The 23493-nt window shown below is 35.5% G+C and overlaps 1 protein-coding gene across 2 annotated transcripts in view; it reads left to right on the forward strand.

The window, feature by feature from the left end:
* The first annotated feature begins 15184 nt into the window (after positions 1 to 15184).
* The window catches only part of COL4A3BP (collagen, type IV, alpha 3 (Goodpasture antigen) binding protein), a 123327-nt gene continuing 115018 nt past the window's right edge, over positions 15185 to 23493 (forward strand). For both annotated transcript variants that reach the window (XM_012664578.1, XM_012664579.1), the window contains exons 1-2: positions 15185 to 15765; positions 20993 to 21127. In XM_012664578.1, coding sequence (XP_012520032.1) covers positions 15670 to 15765; positions 20993 to 21127 — 231 coding nt within the window. In that variant the 5' untranslated portion in view covers positions 15185 to 15669. The remainder of the gene's footprint in view (positions 15766 to 20992; positions 21128 to 23493) is intronic.

Raw genomic sequence — 23493 nt, forward strand, 5'->3', positions numbered from 1 at the left:
GTCAGAGAACACCAAACAGATTCAACCCAATTAAGACTATTTCAAGGCATGTAACAGTCAAACTCTCAAAGGTCAAGGACAAAGAGAGGATCCTAAAATCAACAAGAAAAAAGAAGCAATAACATATAAAGGAGCTCCAATTTGTCTGGCAATAGACTTCTCAATGGGAACCACACAGGCCAAGAGGGAAGGGAAAGGCATTTTCAAGGTGCTGAAAGAGAAAAGTGCAGTGCAAAAATATTGTATACAGCAAAGCCGTCCTTCAAATATGAAAGAGAGATAAAGTTGTTACCAGACAAGCAAAAGGTGAGCAAATTTACCACCACCGGACCTATCTTACAAAAAATGTGAAAGAAGGTTTTTCAATCTGAAAGAAAAAATTACTAACGTGCAAAAAGAAAACATTTTAAGGTATAAAATCCACTGGTAAAAGTAAGTACACAGACAAATCCAGAATATTCAAATACTGTGATTATGGTGTGTGATACAGTCAGAATTCTAGTAAGGAGTTTAAAAGACAAACCTCTCAAACACAATAAAAACTACAGCAACCAGTTAAGAGATAAATAATACAAAAATATGTACATTGAGAAAACAAAAAGTCAAAATGTGAGGGGGATGGAGTTAAAATGTAGAGATTGTTTGTTTCTATTTTTGTGATCTAAAATAAGCTGTCATCTCTTTAAAATAATTTGTCATATCTATAAGATGATTTTTGTAATCCTCATGGTAGCCATAATGCAAAAACCTATAATGGATGCACTAAAAATAAAAACAAATTAAAACATACTACCAGAGAAAATAATTTATCTACAAAGTAAGACAGTAAGAAAGGAACAAGGGAGGAGTTACAAAACAACCAGAAAACAAGTAACAAAATGGCAGTAGTAAATTTTTATCAATATTAATGCTGTATGAAATGGCCTAAATTCTCCAATTAATAGATACAGAGTGGCTGAATAAAGAAACAAGACCCAATTATATGCCGCCTTCAAGAAATCCATTTCACCTACAAATACACACATACATTGAAAGTGAAGGGATGGAAAAAGATATGACATGTAATGGAAACCAAAAAGGAATAGGACTAACAATATTTATGTCAGGTAAAATAAACTATGAGACTGTAAAAAATGACAAAGAAGGTCACTATATAATGATAAAGGGGTTAATTCAGCAAAAGGATTTAACCATTATAAATATCTATATACCCAACATTGGAGCACCCAAGAATATAAAGCAAACATTAATAGATCCAAAGGGAGAGATACACCAAAATACAATAATAGTAGGGGATTTCACCACCTCACTTTGAGTAATGGACAGATCATCCAGACAGAAAGTCAACAAAGAAACAATGGAGTTAAACTACACACTAGATCAGATAGGCCTAACTGACATTTACAAAACATTTCTCCCAACTGCTGTAGAATACAGAATCTTTTCATCAGCACATGGAACATTCTCTAGAATAGGCCATATCTTAGGCCACAAAACAAGTCTCAACAAATTCAAAAAAGTGGAAATCATATCAAGTATCTTTTCTGAGCACAATGGAATAAAACTAGAAACAAATAAGAGGAACCTCGGAAATTACACAAACACATGGAAATTAATATGCTCTTGAATGACCAATACGTCAATGAAGAAATTAAAAGAGAAATCTTAAAATTTCTTGAAACAAATGAAAATGGAAATACAACACATCAAAATCTACAAGATACAGAAAAAGCAGTACTAAGAGGGAAGTTTATAGCAATAAATGCTCACATAAAAAAGTAAAAACATTTCAAATAAAAAACCTACCAATGCAGCTTAAGGAACTAGAAAAGCAACAACAAACCAAATCCAGAATGAATAGAAAGACAGAAATAAAAATAAACGTCAGAGCAGAAAAAAATCAGATTGAGACTAAAAAAGAACATAGACAATCAATGAAATGAAAAGTTGGTTTTTTGAAAAAATAAACAAAATTGACAAATCCTTTGCTAGACTAAGAACAAAACAGAGAAGACCCAAATAAATACAAAATGAAAAAGGAGACATAACAACTAAAAGCAAAAAAAATACAAAGAATCATTAGAGACTATTATGAACAACTATATGCCAACAAATTGGAAAACCTAGAAGAAATGGATAAATTCCTAGACACATACAACCTACCAAGTTTGAATCAAGAAGAAATAGAAAACCTAACAAACCAATAATGAGTAACAAGATCAAAGCTATAATAAAGTCTCCTATCAAAGAAAAAAGCTCAGGGCCTAATAGCTTCACTGCTGAATTCCACCAACATTTAAAGAAGAATGATTATCAATTTTACTCAAACTCTTCAAAAAAATTTGAAGCAGAGAGAATACTTCCAAATTCATTCTATAAGGTCAACGTTACCCTAATGCAAAAACAAAACAAGGACACAGCAAAAAAACAAAACTATACGTCAGTATCATTGATGAACATAGATGTAAAAATCTTCAACAAAATACTTGCAAATCGAATTCAACAACACATTAATAAGATCATTTGCCATGATCAAGTGGGATTCATCCCAGTGATGCAAGGATGGTTCAACATATACAAATCAATAAACATGATAAACATTATATAAACATAAACATAAACACATTAACAGAACCAAGAATAAAAATCTTATCATTTCATTAGATGCCGAAAAAGCATTAGATAAAATCCAATATCCGTTTACGATAAAAACTTTCAACAAACTGGGTATAGAAGGAAGATACCTCAAAATAACACAGACCATATATAACAAACCCACAGCCAACATCATCCGGAATGGGGAATAATTGAAAGCCTTTCCTCTAAAATCTGGATGAAGACAAGAATGCCCACTTCATCACTTGTATTCAACATTATTCTGGAAGTCCTGGCCACAGCAATTAGAAAAAAGAAAGAAAGAAAGGGGCATCTGATTTAGAAAGGAAGCAGTCAGATTATCCTTGTTCACAGATGATATGATCTTATGTTTAGAAAACCTTAAAAACTCCACCAAAATTCCGTTAGTGGTAAGTGGATTCAGTAAAGTTGCGGGATACAAAAATCAACATACAAAAATCGGTAGCATTTACATACACCAATAATAGCAAACAATCTGAAAAAGAAATTAAGAAAGCAGTCTCATTTAAAATAGACCCATATTTCTTACCATATTCTTAGAAAAATCAAATAAAAATGGATTGAAGTCTTGAATCTAAGCCTTGAAACTATGAAACCTACTAGAAGAAAATACTGGGGAAATGTTTCAGGACATTGGTCTGGGCAAAGATATCTTGTGTAAGACCTCAAAAGCACAGGCAACCAAAGCAAACATAGATAACTGAGATTACATCAAGCAAAAAAGCTTCTGCACAGCAAAGGAAACAATCAACGAAGTGAAAAGACAATCCACAGAATGGAAGAAAATATTTGCAAATTATCCGATAACTGATGAGGGATTAATGATCAGAATACATAAGAAGCTCAAACAACTCAATAACAAATAATAAATAATCTGCTTAGCAAAGGGACAAAAAATCTCAACAAACATTTCTCAAAAGAAGACATACATGTGACCAGCAGGTATATGGAAAAAATGTTCAAACATCACTAATCATCCGAGAAATGCAAATCAAAACCACAATGTGATACCATCTCACCCCAGTTAAAATGGCTTTTAGCAAAAAGAAAAAAAATAACAGATGCTGGTGAGGAAGTGGAGAAAGGGGAAACTTCATACGCCATTGATGGGAATGTAAATTAGTACAGCCACTATGGAAAACTATATGGCAATTTCTCAAAATACTAAAAATAGAACTACCATATGATCCAGCAATTCCACTACTGGTTATATATCCAAAAGACAGGAAATCAATGTATTGAAGAGATATCTGCACTGCCATGTTTATTGCTGCACTATTCACAATAGCCAAAATATATAATCAACCCAAGTGCCCATCAGTGGATGAATAAAGAAAATGTGGTACACATACACATAGAATATGATTCAGCCATAAAAATAATGAAATCCTGTCATTTGCAGAATTGGAGGTTATTAAGTGAAATAAGCCAAGTACAGAAAGAGAAATATCACATGTTCTCTTTCACATGGGGGAGCTAAAAAAAAGTGAATCTCATGAAAATAGAGAGTAAATTGATGGCTACCAGAAGCTGGGAAGGGTAGGAGGGTGGGAGGGATAGAAAGAGGTTGATTAATGTTTACAAATATACAGTTAGATAGAGGATATAAAACCTAGTGTCCAACAGATCTAGGGTAACCATAGCTAGCAATAATTTATTGTACATTTAATTATAGCTAGAAGAGAATAATTCAAATATTCCTAGCATAAAGAGAAAATAAATATTTTAAGGTGACGGATAGCCCAATTACCCTGATTTGATCTTTACACATTATATGAATACATCAAAATATCACAGGAATCCCCAAAATATGTACATTACCTACCAATAAAAAAATTAAAGGTTTTTTCAAAGTTCTGAATTTTTCATTTTCTTCCCATAATGTCAAGGAGAAGAATACTGACAGAAGAGTTTCACAATTATTAGACAAATCAGAAGATGAATGCAACAAGAATATTAGCATCCTAGACTAATGGAGAAACTGATACTGTTTCAGTGTATGAATTTTCAGATATTCAAATGGGTGTTATTTTCTCAAACTTAAGAATAAATGAGTGAACGATGCATTTTTATGGACAAAGAGGAAATACAGCATTCCCATCCAATTAGTTATTCAACAGGAAGGACTTCATCACAACATATTTTACAAAGGAACTTGGAAGACCACATTTTGCCAAAAGGATGCATGACAGTATTCTTTCATTTTTTATGATGCTTGTGCACTAAAAGTTACTTGCTAACTTGTTCACTTATAAGTAACTTTATGATGTTTGTGCACTAAAAGTTACTTGGAAATGAACAGATGCTTAAGGCAAATGCATCTGCAAAGGGGATAGGCAATAGATGATATAGAAATAAAAAATTTTATTTATTCTAACTGATATTTATAAATATAAAAATGAAATGTTTTACACATATGGAGGAGAGAAAATGGTTGTCTTCCCTTTAACAAGATTATGAGACATCAAAGTTTTCAATGTTATTGCATTTTGATAATATAAGCATAAGGTAAAGAACCAGAAGTAATGATGAGCTAGAATTTATTAAAGATGCATATGAAATCTAGACTCTTTATTTACAGCATGTATAGTTCCAGGCTCATGCATAAAAGTTGATGAGCAGGTAGTTTTTATCAAAGGTTACTACCTATTTCAAGAAAATATGTAATAAAAATTTGACTTTGCTATGTTTTGATTTTTATTACAGTTTCTAATAGTTTTTTACTATCCCTTTATTGCTATTTCTCAAGATTATTAATAAAATGATTCAGAAGTATAAAAAATAAAATGACAGAAAATGTCCATGACTATTTTTCCTGATATACTAAAAGTTAAGTCAATACTTTATTTCTTTATCAACATAAGCCAAAGGGTAGTTGCAATAGGCTCCATAGGTCATTCACATTATTTATGGGTAATTAGAATATAGACGTGTTACACATTCCCAGGAAAAAAATTGTAAATTGGCTACATAATGTGCTATTGCAACTTAAAAACCACGTGGATGAATCTTCTTTTAAAAACACTGTCAAACTGAAGAAAAACTATGCAATATGCCTAGGATGTAATCTGGCTCTGACAGATTTTCAAATGTTTAATCACTTAAAATCATTTAATTAGGAATTAACAGTTTTTGTCTTTTATTATTTTTTTAATTTAAAAGCAATTCTTCATGTATTAAAAGTATGTATTATAAGCTTTCAAGTTCCAAAGTCTGGGCTAACCTATTCACTACCTATGACCGAGGCAATTTACTTAACTTCTTTGAACTTTAATTTCCTTATATATAAAATAAGGATAATTTCTACCTTGCAGGATTTTTCCGAAGAGTGAATTGTAAATGTAACAAACCTAAAACAATGTCTGACATTGAGTAGGCCTTTAACAAATGATACTTCCTCATTACAGAAAGCTATGATGGAATTTGGTTCTTTGGTCTCTCATCAGTTTTAACTAGTGAGTTTTTTCTTGTGCCTTGTTAATTGCAATTCCCACAGCGTCCCTTCAATCATCAACCAAACTACACTTATTTCATTCATCAGTATTTACTGAACACCGACCATGTGACAGGCAATTTTAAATTTTTACTTGCTCTTTAATGATAATGTAACTATTAAACACATATCAGTATCTTTGTATACTTATTGTTAATACCTAGACAACAAAATACTAGAAAACAATGAATCTATGGAAGAAGTACTGTATATCTCAGTTTTATAGCATCCCAGTCAGGAACATCATATAGCAGGTCTTAATAAATACCTTAAATGGGGATAAACTGTATTTTCATAAACTATCAGGATAGCAACATGTATGTTCTATAAAAATATTTTTTCAGTTTATTTGACTCAAAAGATGAGGAGCTGAAATTACAGTAAAAGTGAAACAATGAAAGGGCTAGGGAGAAAAACAGGAAGCAAAACACATTTACAAAATGACTATCATGAAGATTCTAGCCATACTTAATATACTACCCTGCTCTATATAGTATGACTTTAAAATATTAACAAAAGAATTTCTCAATGTAACAGGAAAAGAGGTTAAAAGTTAGAGACCCAAAAGCTTGACAAAAGGAAAACAACAGGAAGAAAATGCGTACATGCAAAATATGGACACTGATCTCATTGTTCATCCACTATATATACTGTACTTTATACTTTTTAGACTAAAGGATTTTTTTACTGTCATAGTGAAACCTATGAAATACCAATTAGTTTTATACCACAAAACTAAACAGATGTAAATAAAAGATAATTGGATACATTTTCAATTTTATTCAAAAGTAAGTAAGGAATATTTCTACTTCGAACATGCGTGGCTTGGTTCTTCTCTGTAGAACAGGAAACAAGAAAAGGGTGGCCTACATACCCTTTGAAATTTCATTTCTGAAATCACTGTCTTATTCATGAATGTTAGAACTTTCTATGGGATATGACATATTTCTAAGTAGCTATATGCGGTGTATTAAGATATCATTGAGTACCCCCATCCACCTCTTCCCTCTCACTCCCCCCAAAATATAGCTGTCCTTGGAGAGTTAAATGGTAAAAACCAACACTTAAGGGCGTCTAAGATAGATATGCAAAGTCAACCTTAAGGATCAAAGCAACAGAATAAGACATGGCTCTATGAGCATAATATAATAATAATAATCGTTAATAAAAGAGCCCATCAATATAAATAGAATATGGATGGTGAGAAAAAGAAAAAGTAAGCAAAGTAAATATTGACAATGCCTCCTTAAATATCCATCACCATAATAGGGATAACCTGGCTTAATGCTACTAATCATTTTGAATCATAATTAATTCACCATGGAGGAAGATAAAAATATGAGACTGGGATATGGGAAAAGGACATCAAGCCTAGATTTGAGACCAGGATATAAAGAGCAATCATAAGCCCTGGAATAATGGAGAGAGGATTAGGGACTCTTGGGACTCTTGAGGTGGGAAACAAGATTTAAGTAACGATAGGCATAACATAGGCACCCCATCTCTATTCCTATGAGTCAATTAAAACAAGAACAAAAGCAGGTTATGGAGGTTCCATTATAGCTTGTTTTTCTCCCAGTCTCTCACTATTTCTCATCTACTCCCTCCTCAGTTTTTCCCATCACTGTTGTCAATGATTGCTACAGGTAGAGGGGGAGCAGAAGGAGGAAAATAGTAACACATAATAGTAATACACAACACATTTAAACAACAGTAATGCAGGTTTAAACAATAGTAATGCAGGCAGGGAAACAGTAACAAATAATAGTTAATACACAACACATACAATATTAACACACAACACATGTAAACAATAGTAATGCATGAAGGGGAGTAATGAGGAGAAAGAAAATAGTACCAGCACAAGCAAGGAGGAGAAACTCTGTAATCATCTGGGTAGGGGGACCGTTTATATGTAAAGAATGTACATAAACGGTCAAAGATCAATTACAAGCCTGTTTTTATTCAAAGTACATTTTATGACTGGCTTTTGGTATTCTTGGCAACTGGAAGAGCTTGTTCTATCATTTAAAAAGCTTGATAAATCCTTTTAAAGTTCACGCATAGATTATTACACTTGGGTTGATTACACTGGATGTGAACATGTCTGTTAAGATCTAACTAAAAATCATTACTTTGGAAGATGTGCATGCCAGATGTTGATTATAGACAGGTAAAATACAATCTTTTTTTTGCATTAACAGAAAACATTAGATACATAAGGGAGTAATTTCCTCAATGTGCCTACATTCACTTTGTATGTGTGTAAAAAAAGTACAACTACTTTTATGAAAATACAAAGATATTTTACAATGACTCAGTAAAATGTCACTAAAGATGATTACATTCAAGTTTCTTGCAGCCCCTTATACTTCTGAAACTAATTAGAGTTTCCATTGACAGAAATGGAGGTAGAAGTATTCAGCACATTTCATATAAATGAATATCTCTTTGGATATACTTTTGCAAATATCAGTTTACAATTGCATATAACAGCATAACAATTGGGACATACATACTATTAGAGACTGATTACACTAATAATGCCATTTATTAAGCTACCATTTATTAAATACAAATCCACAGTCATTTGGTTTGGGGGGGATAAAGCCAGCCAGTACTGTCTGCTCACTTACCTGAACTCAGTGTGAATCACCATAGTGACAGAAACTTCCATGATTTTTTTAATGGGCCTGAGAGGAACAATGGGAGAGGCTAATATGATCTATTCGTAGTCCAAACAGGAAGGAAAAAAAAAAAAAGCATCAAAGGGGCAAGTAATACAGCCTAAATCGGAAAAGGAAGAGAGACTTACAGAGATTTGTAAATCTCTTAAATTTCTGAACTTCATTTAGGGGACATGCTGAATGTCACATCCATGCATGCCAACAAGTTATAAAGAGACTTATAAATTGATAGTATTTTTAATGTGACAAGACTCAAATACTTTACAGATAACTTGGGTGGAATGGGATCAGGAAACATGGACAATCTTCTTTTCTTTAAAATTCCAAATGGCCAAAGTTTTAACTAAAAAGACCTGGGCAAGGGGTCTACCAGGATTAAAGAAAAGGGTTATCACTATCAAGTGGCAGGAGTAAAGGTTACCTTCTTTCAATATACAAAACACTAGGTCAGCTATTATAGTTACTTTCTAATCAAGTTTTCCTTTAATCTACTTGAGAGCAGGAGCCCTCTCTCTCCCTTCCCTCACTTCCTATTTTTTTGTCCTTTTACTATTTTAAAATCCCCACAGTAGTCAGCATAATACCTTACCTGTTCTATGCTTATTGAATTAAATTATTAACTGAAAGATAGGGAATAATACATTCGTTAATTATATTGAATACCTTCCATGTGTTTAGCACTATTATAGGGATTAAGGATAAAAAAAGTTAAAAATTCTTGCCCCCTCCTGGAACCCACAAACTTGTGGGAGAAAATAATATATGCAGTCTAATACATCCATTTAAACATTACTACTAGCCAATATGCCCTTGACAAGAATCAGTACCTCTGTGGTGCCTGACAAGGGATTTTCATATATTTTAAATGATTTTTTCCTTTGGAACTACCCCTACCACATCCCTACAGTTAGAAACAGATTATAATGAAAAATTGTATGTACTAAGTATGCTGTCTGCTGTTTCTAATCAGGCTCCCACTCCCAACAAACACAGAAGGGGTAGCCTTATTTTCCACACTTTTGGGAGAACATAGTTAGAGCACTGGCTGGCCAACTACCTGTTTCTTTTTAAGAAACTGAACTAAAAGACATTGAGAGGGCCCAGAAACTGAGAGGTAGTTAAACCAGTCTGGACAAAAATGCAAGATGAGAGTTGAAAGAGACAGACAAAAATTGAGAACATTAGAACTCAGAGATGAAAGATACCATGAGGCCCCAAGAGATGAGCAGAAAAACACCAGGTCCTCAATTTCCAAGTTTCTAGTATGTACTAGGCCTAGCTGAGGATTCTAAGACCTCTATAATAAACCCTCTTATTCGAGCTAACTTGACTGTATTTCTGCCTCCTTTAGTCAAAAGAGTCTTAATAAGAAAAATAGTAAAGTACCCAGCTGGTCAACCATAATAAACTATTTAATTACTATTCCCAATGTGGTTCATTCTGAAATTATAACCTGCCACAATCTCTTTACATTAGCTTGCTTAGATGCCACCCTACCACTAGCCTTCATTTTGAAGTGAGGAGGAATGATTCAGATACACTACTGGAGAGTGTAAACTAATATACTCTTTTTGGAGGACAATTTTACAGTATTACACTGTAAAATGTACGTGTTCTCTATTTTAGCAATGCACTGCTGAGAATTTATATCCCCAAAGAGCTGTCAGACAAGTGCACAAAAATTAAGTTAAACTGATGTTCCCTATATAGCATTTTTGCAACAGCAAGAGGAAAATTTTGATTGCCTATCAAAAGAGGGATTCTATAGTCATTAAAAAGAATGTCATGAAATAAGATGTTCACAATATACTGTTAAACTAAAAATTCAGTTTGCACAATGGTATATAAATAACATGAATATTCTAACAAGCACAAATACTGCTCATCTCAGGAAAATATGGAGACATGCTTTCTTTAAAAAAAGTATAATACCATATTTTATTTCTTCAATGAAATACTTTTTTTTTTCACATTTTAACACCTCTAAAATTGGGATGCCTCATACAATCTCTGTTGGCTAGGCAGCAGTTGTGACATAATTGTCGTTACTTATGCATCAAAATATAAAGAATGGGTGTGTTAGCAGCTTGGAAGAAAAAAAAAACCCTGGAGACAATGATGGGGCATTCTTAAGAAATATTGCAATCATTAATCTCTTGGTGGTGAAGAGGAAAAAGTATGGGAAAACGGGGACATCAATAACTCTAGGTTGAGAATTAATTTATAAGAGTCTGAATGTCAAAAAGTGTTAGGAACACCTTAAGTAATTTATGTCATTTATAATTACCTTTTCTCCTATTACAAATGCGATACATATACACACACAGGCACAAATTCACACCTACATAGATACAAATTTGATTTTTTTCATATAAAAATGGTACAAAGAAGACAACTCAAATGATCCATAATTTCAACACCCAACTAATTATTCAAGACATTAAAACAGGGCAAAAAATAACAGCTGTATTATTCACAGGCTGTATTTTGTTAATTTGTCCTCTAGTTTTTAGAATGCTGTTTATTCACAGATTATTACCTTTATTTCGTACATTACTACCGCTATTTCTAAATTTGCAAATTATGATTCTTATGTAAATCCCTAATTTTTAACTGGTTATATAGCTCAGTTTGAAGGTAGGAACAGTGTTAAAAGAACAATTAAATTTCCAACTTAGCTGACAAAGGAATGTTTAACTCAAAGTGCGTCTTTAACATAGTAAGTATTGTGAGAATATAGAACCTATAGGCTCTGTTATGGACTGAATTGTGTCCACATGTAGAAGTCCTGACCCTCAATGCCATTGTATTTGGAGTCAGTGCCTATAAGGAGGTAATTAAATGAGGTTGGGCCCTAATTCCATAGAATTGTGTCCTTACAAGAAGAGGAAAAGACCAGAGTATCTGAGTCCATCGTATTTTGTTATGGCAGCCTGACCTGACTAGCAGAGGCTCTTTATAGCACCATTTTAAAAAATTAGACAATGTTTTCAGTTTTAACTTGGGATATGCTCTCCTGACACAGTCCCAGCATCAAGAACAAATATTCTTCCTCATTGTTCTATCTGTCGATCAGTGAAATTGCAGACATTATCAGTTCCAACACCTCTGGGTTTTTTGGCTTCTCCCTCTTGGCAGTGGGAGTAGAGGGCAGGGAAGAAGACTTTGGGATTGTTGTTTAGTAGAGATCTAGCTGGGGCGAGGATGAAGTGAAAAAATAGATGCAAAAGGAATTGATGAAGAATTCTAGTGAAATAAGAATAAACTCAGGAATCTGGATACTTGGGCTCAAACCCCAGCTATGCCCTTTTATAGCTATATGACCTTTGGAAAATTATTTAACTTCTCTGTGGTTTAGTTTCTTCATCTGAAATATCAGAAATAGATTAGAAATAATCAATTCCACAGAGTTGAAGTTGGACTTAAATAAGACAGTATAGATGTGAGGGCTAGATAAATGAAAGATGTTCAAAAACATTAGCTGAGTTCAGAGTGCAGTTGCTCTGATATATTTATCTACAGAATACCTTATTTATTTACACAGTTCTTTCCACTTTTAGAGGTATTCTGAAGCAGAGAAAAGGGTATATACCATCTTTGAAATCAGATAAACTTGGGTTCAAATCCTAACTTTGCCACTTAGTAGCTATGTGATACTGGGTAAGTTACTTAGCCTCCCTGAGCTTCAAATGGGGCCAACCTGACCCTTAAAATGGGGCCAACTATGCTCACCTTACCTGATTTGTAAGGAATTAAGTCAGATCAGATATTTAAAGTACAGTATTTAAAATGCAAATACTTGATACTGCAAAGATGTTATTTCTTTACAAATTAAGTCATTCTCAATCTAAATCCTCACAGAATTTTTCATGCAATTTGACAAGCTGTTCTAAAATTCAGCTGGAAGATACACAAAAATAGCCAAAATTTTAAAAATCAAGAGAATTTTGCTATTACATAGATTTGAAAATAGTATAGGCCAGGCACAGTGGCTCATACCTGTAATCCTAGCACTCTGGGAGGCTAAGGCGGGAGGATCCCTTGAGTTCAGGAGTTCAAGACCAGTCTGAGTGAGAGCAAGACCCCGTCTCTACCACAAATAGAAAAAATTAGTAGGGTATGGTGGCACACCTGTGGTCCCAGCTACTTGGGAGGCTGAGGCAGGAGGGTGGCTTGAGGCCAGGAGTTTGAGGTTGCAGTGAGCTATGATGATACCACTGCACTCTACCTGGGGTGAGAGAGTGAGACTGTCTCCAAAAAGAAAAAAGAAAGAAAAGAAAATAGTATAAAGTGGTAATTAAATCAGTATGGTATTAGTGTAAATACAGACAAATAGATCAATGAAAAAGAACGGAGTTTAGAAACAGGCCTAGATATAGGAATTTTGCATAGCATAAACTATAAAAGTAAGAATAGACTAATCAATAAATCATTGGGTGAAGTGACCATCTTTTAAAAATATTTAAATTCCTACATCATTTCATACACAAAAATAAATCTCAGGTGGATTCAGGTTGTAAAAGTAAAAATAATAAAAGTGAAAATATAGAACATTTATAAGAGGGTTGGGGAAGGCCCTAAGTAAGATTTAAAAAAAACCTCAAAAGCTATCATTCTCATCATTGAATAAAGACAGTGTATGTATTTTATTCTTGCATTGCAATTTCTTTCCATCAACAGTAATGAAGTAAATCCCAACCATTAATGTGGTACTGTAATGATTATACAAAAATCTTTCTGTACTTAAAAAAAATTTACTCTTATAAGCATAAAGGAAAAATGTATCAAGACTCTCTTTTAAAAAAGAATTGCTGTAATATTGATACTAACTACAATGAAGCAACTTCCTACTAAGTGGGCCTTAATGATCTAAGTGTTGGTGGTTACAACCACACACAATCTAGAAAGGCTTATGTAAAATATAATAGAAAATTCAATTTAAAAACAAACATATACTATGCTACCATGATTCTAAATTGCATTATGAAGTGAATTTCTCAATAATTCATGATCACTTACCTAAAAGTAATGACATTTGAAAATCCAGAGCTTAAAAGACTCAGAAATAGGAAATCTAACTACTAATATATTAGGTAATTGCAAGGCAAAGCAAAACTTAATTCAACATTCTACATTCTAAAGGTGTACTTTTTGTAACTCAATAAAGAGGAAAAATGTGCTAAGTGGGTTTTTCTCTTTTCTTTTTTTTTTTTTGGAATGGCAAATAAGGAATTTTATTGTTGGTAATTATCAGGAAATTGACATGATATAAAAGTAGTTAAGGAAAGAACTGAGGCTACAAAGTCAAAGGTCTCACAGTAAAATTTATCCTTATAATGTATACAAAAAGACTACTGACAACATGTTAGTTAGCTCTTCTATTGGTCTTTCTGCTAATTCAATTCTAGCCTTAAAACAAAGCCAGGCTCCTATTGCCTAATCCCTTAGTATTCAATAAAACTGCACTTTGGTCTTTCTTATAGAAGAAAGTTTCTATTACAAACTTTCCAATCTTTAAGGGAGGGGTAGATCTGTAGAAAGTGTTAACCTGGGTCTCAGGAAGAAACTCATTTACAGCTAAGAGAAAACTCCAGGCTATCATTTGTCATTCTTATTTTACTCTTAAAACTCTTCTAACGTCATTTATTCTCTGACAAACTCAAAATTACTTTCCACAAAATAAAAACTCTAGAAATCTAAAAACGCGAAGTGCGTGCTGAGAAGCAACCGAGGAAATTCTTTCGAATGCGGAAAACGTCAAATGTGAAGTATAACTTCTAATGAGCAAGATAAAGAACCGTCAAAATTTACAGCGGTGGTTTGGCGAAAACAAAACGGTCTGGTCTCTAGAGAGTTCACAAACACCCTAGCCCGTGGTCGAGGAGGAAGAGTCCGGTACATCCCAGACCAGGCCAGCGGCAAGATGCTCCCGGGCTTTCGGAGAGCTGCCGGGAAGGTAGGCCCCATAATCCATAGGGCAGCGTTCTCTCACGTCCGGGCCCGCAAGTCCGGCGGGTTCGTCATAAACACGCTAGGCAGGGACAGAAGCGAGGCGGAGGAAACGGGTCACGCAACTGTCAAACGAAACCCACCACTGACTGCCCCCATCCCCAAGGCGACAAGCCCTCTCCGCGCGGGACACTCACCGTTGCCTCAGGATCGCGACTACAACTCCCAAGAGGCTGTGCGGCTGACGATCAGCGTCCTTCCCAGAATGCAGCACAGTGGCGTCCTTAGCCCGCCCTCTCCCTTCTCCGCTCCTCCTACTCTTCTACCCGTTGTCGTCCGCGAGGACCGGAGGTAGGGTGCGGAAGGAGGACCTCGAGCCCTCGGCGTGTCGCGTCAGACGCCGGGGGTGGGGGGGAAAGGGTGGGGAGTAGGGGGGAATGGGAGGACGAAGGGGAGGGGAAAGGAGAGGGGAGGGGAGGGTAAATAGTGGGCCAGGGAGGAAGATGGCGGCGGTAGTGGAGGTGTGAGTGGACCCGGTTCTCTGCGGCTGGATTTTCTCTTCCCTTCTTTCTCTCCCTTTTCCTTACCTGTTTGAGATTGGCATCGAGGGGGCTGAGTTCGGGTGGCGGCGCTGGGCGCAACGCAGGGGTCACGGCGACGACGGCGGCTGACGGCTGGAAGGGCAGGCTTCCTTCGCCGCTGGTTCTCCTTCCCCGGTCTGCTCGGTGTCAGGCGCGGCGGCGGCGCGGCGGGCGGACCTCGTCCCTCCTCCTGCTCCCCCCCGCATCGGAGCGGGCACTCTTCGCTTCGCCATCCCTCGACCCTTCACCCCGGGGACTGGGCGCCTCCTCCGGCGCAGCTCAGGGAGCGGGGGCCGGTCTCCTGCTCGGCTGTCGCGCCTCCATGTCGGATAACCAGAGCTGGAACTCGTCAGGCTCGGAGGAGGATCCGGAGACGGAGTCCGGGCCGCCTGTGGAGCGCTGCGGGGTCCTCAGTAAGGTGAGCAACCCTTGGAGCCAAGGGCCCCCTGCCCAGACTCACCTGCCGCGAGGCAAGTGGCTGAGGGCATGGGGTGGGGCTGGGCGGGAGGCACGGAATGTGCTGGGGTGTGGGGCTGAGTACTGCTGCGGGGGCTAAGGGTGGTGTGGGGGGAGAGGGCACTGCCCTCCTCGCCTGCCCACAGGCTCGTCACGGGCGGCCAAAGACTAGGGAAAGCGTGTGTCGACCCAGGATCCAGTTTGGGAGGCCAGATGCGCGCCGTGACTTGGGACTTAGGGCGGCAGCTGTCCCGAGTGTAGGAATCTGGGTTGGGCGGCAGCGGTGACCGAAACGACTGGACATGGGGGCGGTTCATATCGGACCTCTTAAACGGTGTTGTTGGAGATGCCAAGCAGGTAAGGTTGGGGGGCTCTGCGGACGCGGCTGTTTAGAAAGAAGCTGGAGCGACTTGGCTGGGTGCTGAAATCTGAGGTAGTAAAACTGCGCCAGGTTAGAGGTAGTAATGTGGAAGACTTTTGTACTTTGCCCTTCTCCCCCTTCCCCAGTTCAGAAAAGAGCTATTGAATAGGCATGTGACGGGTACAAGAAACATTCGTAGTAACTTGGAACATGTCAGAATGGAATACGACCTTTTAGTCCAGGAAGAAAAGCAGTATTTAATAAAATATTTTTTCAGTAAGAGTTCCAGGATAAGGAAGAGGAGACATTTTACCTTTTCTGTATTTTTGAAAAAAGCCTTTTTAAAATTTTAGCGAAGTAGCCATTTATAGGACTATAGGTGGGTGATCTTTTGAAATTACGTGATGTGTTTTTTTGTTTTAAGTTTTTGCTGTAAGAAGATTCATATAGCCTTTTGACTTCTCTCTCCCTTCCTGTTAAACTTTTAGAAATGACTTAAGGTAGCAGTTAACTTGGAGAGGGGGAGCTGGGGCCAGTCCCTCAACAAGCCGGTCATAAGATACTAGGTCATGTGCAGCCACTGGCTGTTAAGAAATCACCCTGCTTCCAGTATTCACACTTTGGCAAAGCATTTGGACATCATCTGTGGAATTGTTTCATATCAGGCTTTTATAATGTCTTTAGAAAGCTAATGAGAAAGGGCCTAGGAAAGGCGTGAGTATGTCAGAACTAAAGATTACAAGTGTTAACTTTTATATGTATAGCGGAAAAAATGGTGTATGTTAATACTGTGTTCATTTCAGTGCAAGGTTTTCTGTAAAGTGAAGGTCTCCAGGGTTTCCTTAGATTAAATGTATCTTATAATTTGAGAGTCTGTATTTAACACATTGTGTAGTAGGTATACATTTTCAGCTGGGAATAGTTAGGAAATGGATTCCTGCCTCCCAGCGATTATGATAGTTTGATCATTTTACTTATTAGATGAGAAGCAGACTGCTATATTAGTATTGTGGTGTGTTGAGTATTTTACAAAACAAGTTGTACTTTTAACCTATTGATCATCCCACTTTCTTGGGGGAGGGGAGCCAAAGGGGAGTTACTGTGCTCTGAGTTATGTATTGTATGCTGAGTAGTATAGAAGGTACACTATAGATCAAAAAATGGAAGACTGTCTCCTTGATATTTAAATGCATAAAATGTAGTTTTTGACCACTTTTATGGAAGGTGAATAACTTCAGTTTTGACTGTTGCCGCATGATATAGAATCAACAGGAATAGAGCTTTTGATGTCATTCTTCATAGCTGAAGGAAATATCCCTGAAATTTAACTATTTATGGTAATATATAATGTTTTTTGGAAATTTTCAATTAAGTGTATTCTAAATTGAATACATATCCTCATATTGAGTACGGTACATTTTTTAAGTTTAAATTACATATTATATATTTTAAGTCCTTTGTATTCACCTGGTAATTTAAATGAAAGTTAGAATTCAGCATTTGTTCTTTTCCTTCTATTGAGTAATGTAGATAAGTTCCATAATAATTTGTTTTGTTTCTTACCCTCCCCAAAATGGAGTGGATTTGGAATGGGGGGATAAATTTATATTAGAAATATACCAGCCCAAAGGCCTTTTTTCTATATGGTAATCTGAAATACACAGACAAACCCCTGAAACATATTTTTTTATAGAATCACTTCTTAAGAGTATACGTTCCAAAAATACTAGATGGACAATAATTCTAGGTGGGTTATAACAAATCAGGATAGATCATGGTGGGGAAAAGATTCATGTCTTAGTAGGACTTCAGAGCAACTAAGCACGGGTAAAATAAATGTAATCAACTTCAGAATTTCTTCCATCCCTCATGATTTACGTTAACTTCCATTTCTCCACACATCCAACTGTTGGCTGAAATTCTATCCATCTTTAAGAATCCATCTTAAATACTATCCTTTCCATAAAGCCTTTTCTTATTTTACCAATCATTCAATATCTCCTTGAATTACTGTAGCATTTTGTCTGTAGCTTGCTTCTGACTCTTAAATTCTAAATGCATTTTTTCACTTGAATTTGTGCTTGCTGAAGTATTGGCAACAGGAATATTTGATTCTCCTGAAGTGTCTAGTGTATTGCCTTGTCTGTATTTGTTAAATGGGGAAGAGTGAGGGAACATGATGAGAGCAGGTGTAATAATAGCAGCTAACATTTACTGAGTAAAGGTCCTGAGGCTTAGGTAATTTGTTTGGTGCTCTATATGAAAATAAGATAAAATTATGGATACACAATTGCTGGGGTCCCTCCTGTCACTTCGGAAGGGATCCGTTCTCATAAGAGACTCTGAAGGTTAATCTTCATTAGCTATGCATAATTCCTCCTCAACCTGAGAAAATGCTGTGTGCCAGGCACTGTTCTAAGTCTATTCTTGTTTAATCTTAACTCTAAGAGATAGAGTTTGACAAAGAAAAAAACACATAGAAGTTAAGTAATGTGACCACAGTCACACATTTACTAGCCTTATGAAGGGTGATAATTGTGAGCAAGGTAGGATTAATCCGTGGAGGGTCTTGAATGCCAATCTAAACAATTTGTATGTCAGGCAATGGGAAATCCTCCATGTGAATTTTGGAGCTGGACTCAATAAGATTAATATGTAAGACAAGTAAGCAAATATGTTTACTAAGTAAATAAGATTATGTAAGTTATGAAAAAACAAGATACTAGAGGTAGGTTCTTAAGCCTTCTCAGGAATTCAGGAACCTGATAATTTGATTGGAATAATTGAAAATCGGGAAGAGGAGGCAAATTTAAGGGTTCAATATGAAGGAAAGATGAGTAGAATTTGGTGATGGGCTATAACGATTGAAAAGGAACAGTCATGTATTGAATATCTTCTATGACTATGCTAGGCATTTTCATTATTCAGCCTTTCACAGAGCAGGCAAAGAAACTGAAGCTCACAAAAGTAACTTGTCAAAACTCCTTGCACAAGTAGTAAAAGTTGACTCTGTTTAATCCTGTATCTACTCCTCTGTTCCTGTAATCCTGAGCTGCGTTTGGGTCTGCATGACTGCAGAAGTAGCAGTACAGCCAAGAAAATAGAAACAAGGAAAGTACACATTATAGGAGGAGGTGAATTCAGTTTTTGTATGTAACTCATTTATTTCAAGTTGGTGTCTAATTGGTGGCAAATCATAGGCAGTTACAAATAAGGAAATGCTGATTAGGGAGCCCTTAGAATGAGTTAAATTGTTTGATGGGTGAACTCTCACAGAGGGGTTATAATGATGGGGCTTAGAAGACTTAAGAACTGATCTTAAACATACTGAATTAGAGAATAGGAAAATAAAGATTTCTCAATGGGTAAAGAGCCTGAGCCAATGCAGTGTATTTTGACAATCCATTTTGAATTTGTTTTTGAAATTGACTGTACTTTCTTTTAAAACTGTCTATAAAACCCCAGAGCATAAGTAAAAACATGCAAAATTAAGTATTCCTGTAGAGGTTACTTACTTTTCTGCCTTTAGTTTATTGATTGTGATCTTCACTGTGCAGCAAGACTTTAGCAACACGCAAACTATTTTTAAGTACCAGAGACAGATGATCCAAGTATATTTTTGAAAACCAATTTTTTATTTGTATTATTACTCTTGGCCTCAAAAAATATGTATCTTCAGAAAAACTTAGAAAATGAATTAGCTATTTTAAATATTAATCTTCAGTTCTGTAGAGGAAAAAATTAAAATGATGGAGACTTACTAAAGATTAATTACCTAGTATTTTTACTTTGATGTAGTTATGACCACCATAAATTTTCATATGGAAATATCAAAAGTAGAATTTTGACTGTGATTAACTTTGTAGTTCTGTTGATTTTGAAGGCTTCATGCAGTCCTTGGTATAGAAGAATAAGAGACTATATAACCAAACACACTTTCCTATTGAATATGTTAATTATGACAGGGACAGAAACAACTTAAATGTTATGATGGTGGTGAAGGGAGGATGAAAGCACACACAGAACAAAGCAGCATTTTTAATCAAAATCCTGCTTTGGTTTTGTTCTTCAAATGTTAGAAGAAAATCTTATCTTTTGTTTCTTACCTATTTATTTATAATATTGTCGAAATTACTGAAAACAGGCCAGGTGCAGTGGCTCGTGCCTTTAATCCCAGCACTTTGGGAGGCCAAAGTGGGAGGATAACTTGAGGCCAAGAGTTCGAGAACAGCCAGGGCAACATAGCAAGACCTTGTCTCTACAAAAAAAACTTATCTTTTGTTTCTTACCTATTTATTTATAATATTGTCGAAATTACTGAAAACGGGCCAGGTGCAGTGGCTCGTGCCTTTAATCCCAGCACTTTGGGAGGCCAAAGTGGGAGGATAGCTTGAGGCCAAGAGTTCGAGAACAGCCAGGGCAACATAGCAAGACCTTGTCTCTACAAAAAAAATTTTTAAAAATTAGCCTGACATGGTGGCACGCACCTGTAGTCCCAGCTACTCAAGAAGCTGCATTAGGAGGATCCCTTCAGCCCAGGTGTTCAAGGCTGCAAGTAAGCTATGATTGCACCACTAACTGTACTTCAGCCTGGGTGACAGAGGGAGAACCTATCTCTAAAAAAAAAAAATTAACTAACATGATTATACAATCTAGAAAATCTCAACTCTTCCTTTTTTATAATCATTTTACTGTTTATGCATATAATTAAGTTTGGACTTTTCACATTTTGGTTTTAAAATTAGATTGCTGTTTGGAAAAGTTTGGATTTCTAAAATACTTTTATTTTTTGTTTTCCTCTTATTTTCCTCACCCCTCCCTCTCCCAGTGGACAAACTACATTCATGGGTGGCAGGATCGTTGGGTAGTTTTGAAAAATGATGCTTTGAGTTACTACAAATCTGAAGACGAGACAGAGTATGGCTGCAGGGGATCCATCTGTCTTAGCAAGGCTGTCATCACAGTAAGTTCCTTTTCTTCCTCATTCAAAAATGTTTCTTGAATATCAACTATAAACCAGGAACTGTTCTGGGTGCTTGGGATACATCTGTGAACAATGTAGATGAAGATCCTTGAACTTGTAAAACATTTATTGTAATACTTTTTTCCATAGCATTATTTCAGAGTGCTTATTACTATGTACTGTTATTTCGTGTGGACATGTAGTATTTATCTAGTTGGTATATTAAACCAGTTTAAGGGCTTCAGAAAAAAAGATGTTAGAAGCCTTCATGTCTTATGGGATTGGGACAGTTACTTGGTAGGTTACTGAAAAAGTTAAAGCAGGAAAATCATAAAAAATAAAATGTACATATTATAACATTTAAATTTTTTAACTTACGATATATGTGTATATTCATAACTTTTTGACATAGGGCTAATTATATCTCTTTGTGGAATTGAGAGAAGTTGTTCCTGTGTAAACTATATCCATAATCCATGATCTGCAATTTCCAGTTTTGATTTCTCTAAAGTGGAATAAAAGCTTAACACATTAACTGCCATGTGAGTTGTATTTAACTAATGCTAGTTTTGAGCCCAGGGCCTCGTGAAACATATGTAACTCACAGGTCTCTTCACCTTGGGAGCCAGGAGAACTATTTTTCAAGTTGCATATAACTCACATGCAGAAAACAATAAAAAATAACAAATTTTTCATTAAACTAGAAAGGATCATTTTGTTTTCTAAGTTTTTATTCTATTTTTGTAATAAAACATGGTGGCCCCAAGGAAAAAAAATTTTTTTTCTGGTGTTGCAGTCAGTATGTTAAAGATACTTCTGAAAATCCTTGAGTATAGGCTTTCTGGCTTTTCATTGAGTCATTCTACTTAGTTTACGTTCAACTTAGTTCACATTAAAAACAACTCTGTCTTTTTGCATTAATAATGTTTAAGTAAGTTATGTATAGACTATAACAAGTAAACTGGCATAAACAGATTTGGAAGAAAACAACCGACTTGTTAAGCAAGTAACTCAACTGGTAGAGTCAGAAATACCTGATTATACAAGAAGAGCATACTAGTTTAGAGTGGGCAGCATGCCATAGGCAAAAAAAAAAAAGGTGTTGGCAAAGGTAGGACAGTTAAATGGAGGTCAGTTAAGGGAGCTATTTTAGTTAAAATTTTTAAATGGCTACATAAAAACAAAAGTAATTATGGATTTTACCAACTCATTCAAAGAAAAGTCACATTTTCTTATGATAGAATTTATATTGCTTATAAAATATATACTTTAGAATTCTGTTAATATCTCTGACTTAGATATGTTTATGTTACATATTTAAGGAAAATCTCACATTTTAATGTCATTTTTCATGCATTTTGCCCTTGTATATTCAAAGTTTGAAAACAAAAGCTTAGTTGAATAGCAATAAGAGCAGTTTGAAAGTGTTGATAACGAAGCTACTACTCTGTTCTTAGAGACAATTTTAAAGAAATAGTTTGAACATAAAGGTTAACTGTTTATTTTGACTGGTATATGGTATGTTATAGTGTATTTTGAAATTGTATCTAGTATTTTCGGTGTTTTATTTCTCTTTTGAGATAGAACATTCTTCATGTCGAAGTACAGAACAGTGGATGGAAATGTACTTTATGATCTTGAAGTGTCTCTCCTTTTGCATATTATCACATGATTATTAGTTGCAATGCTTGACTCTTTGAAAGTAGTATGTTGATGATTGAGTGAAAATGGGGAGGAATGAAATTTTATCTCTATTGTTTCTTAAGTAGTAATATCTTTATCGTATCATTCTAGTTTCTGTAGATTTAAATATAGTTATCCTGACTTGAATTATGAACTAAAGTAATAGTTTATGGCTTATTTGGAGAAAAGAAAAAATTTTGTAAACATTTATATTGCATTTGCTCAGAAAAAAACTGTTCATTGTAATTTTTTTTGTTTTAACTGTATTTGCTTACAGAACTTTCATTGTGGTATGTATTCAAAGAAATGGGTAGGAAAGAGAAACAATTTGAATAATTTGGAGGAGAGATTTGGCAGTGACTACTGGAAGTAGTCACTGGGATAAGTAGAGTAAAGGTAAAAAATAAAATAAATAAATAAGGCAGCAGAATCTGAGTGGTAGTCTTAGATACAATGAAGCATGATAGGAAGAAACACAAGCCTTTATATTGCTAAACTTCTTCAACTTTTGGTCTATTCATTGTTCTGTGGGTTCACAGACTCCATCTTATATATTTCAAGGAAATTACAAAATATATCTAAATTCAGTGAACTCAAAATGAAGTTTACAAATAAAATGTGTACTTTAGTTAAATTTAAAAATGTAATAATAATAATATTGTTAAATAGGCATCTGTTGCTAT

Source organism: Propithecus coquereli, unplaced genomic scaffold, assembly GCF_000956105.1.
Source record: "Propithecus coquereli isolate 6110/MARCELLA unplaced genomic scaffold, Pcoq_1.0 Scaffold9, whole genome shotgun sequence".
NCBI classification, from domain to species: domain Eukaryota; kingdom Metazoa; phylum Chordata; class Mammalia; order Primates; family Indriidae; genus Propithecus; species Propithecus coquereli.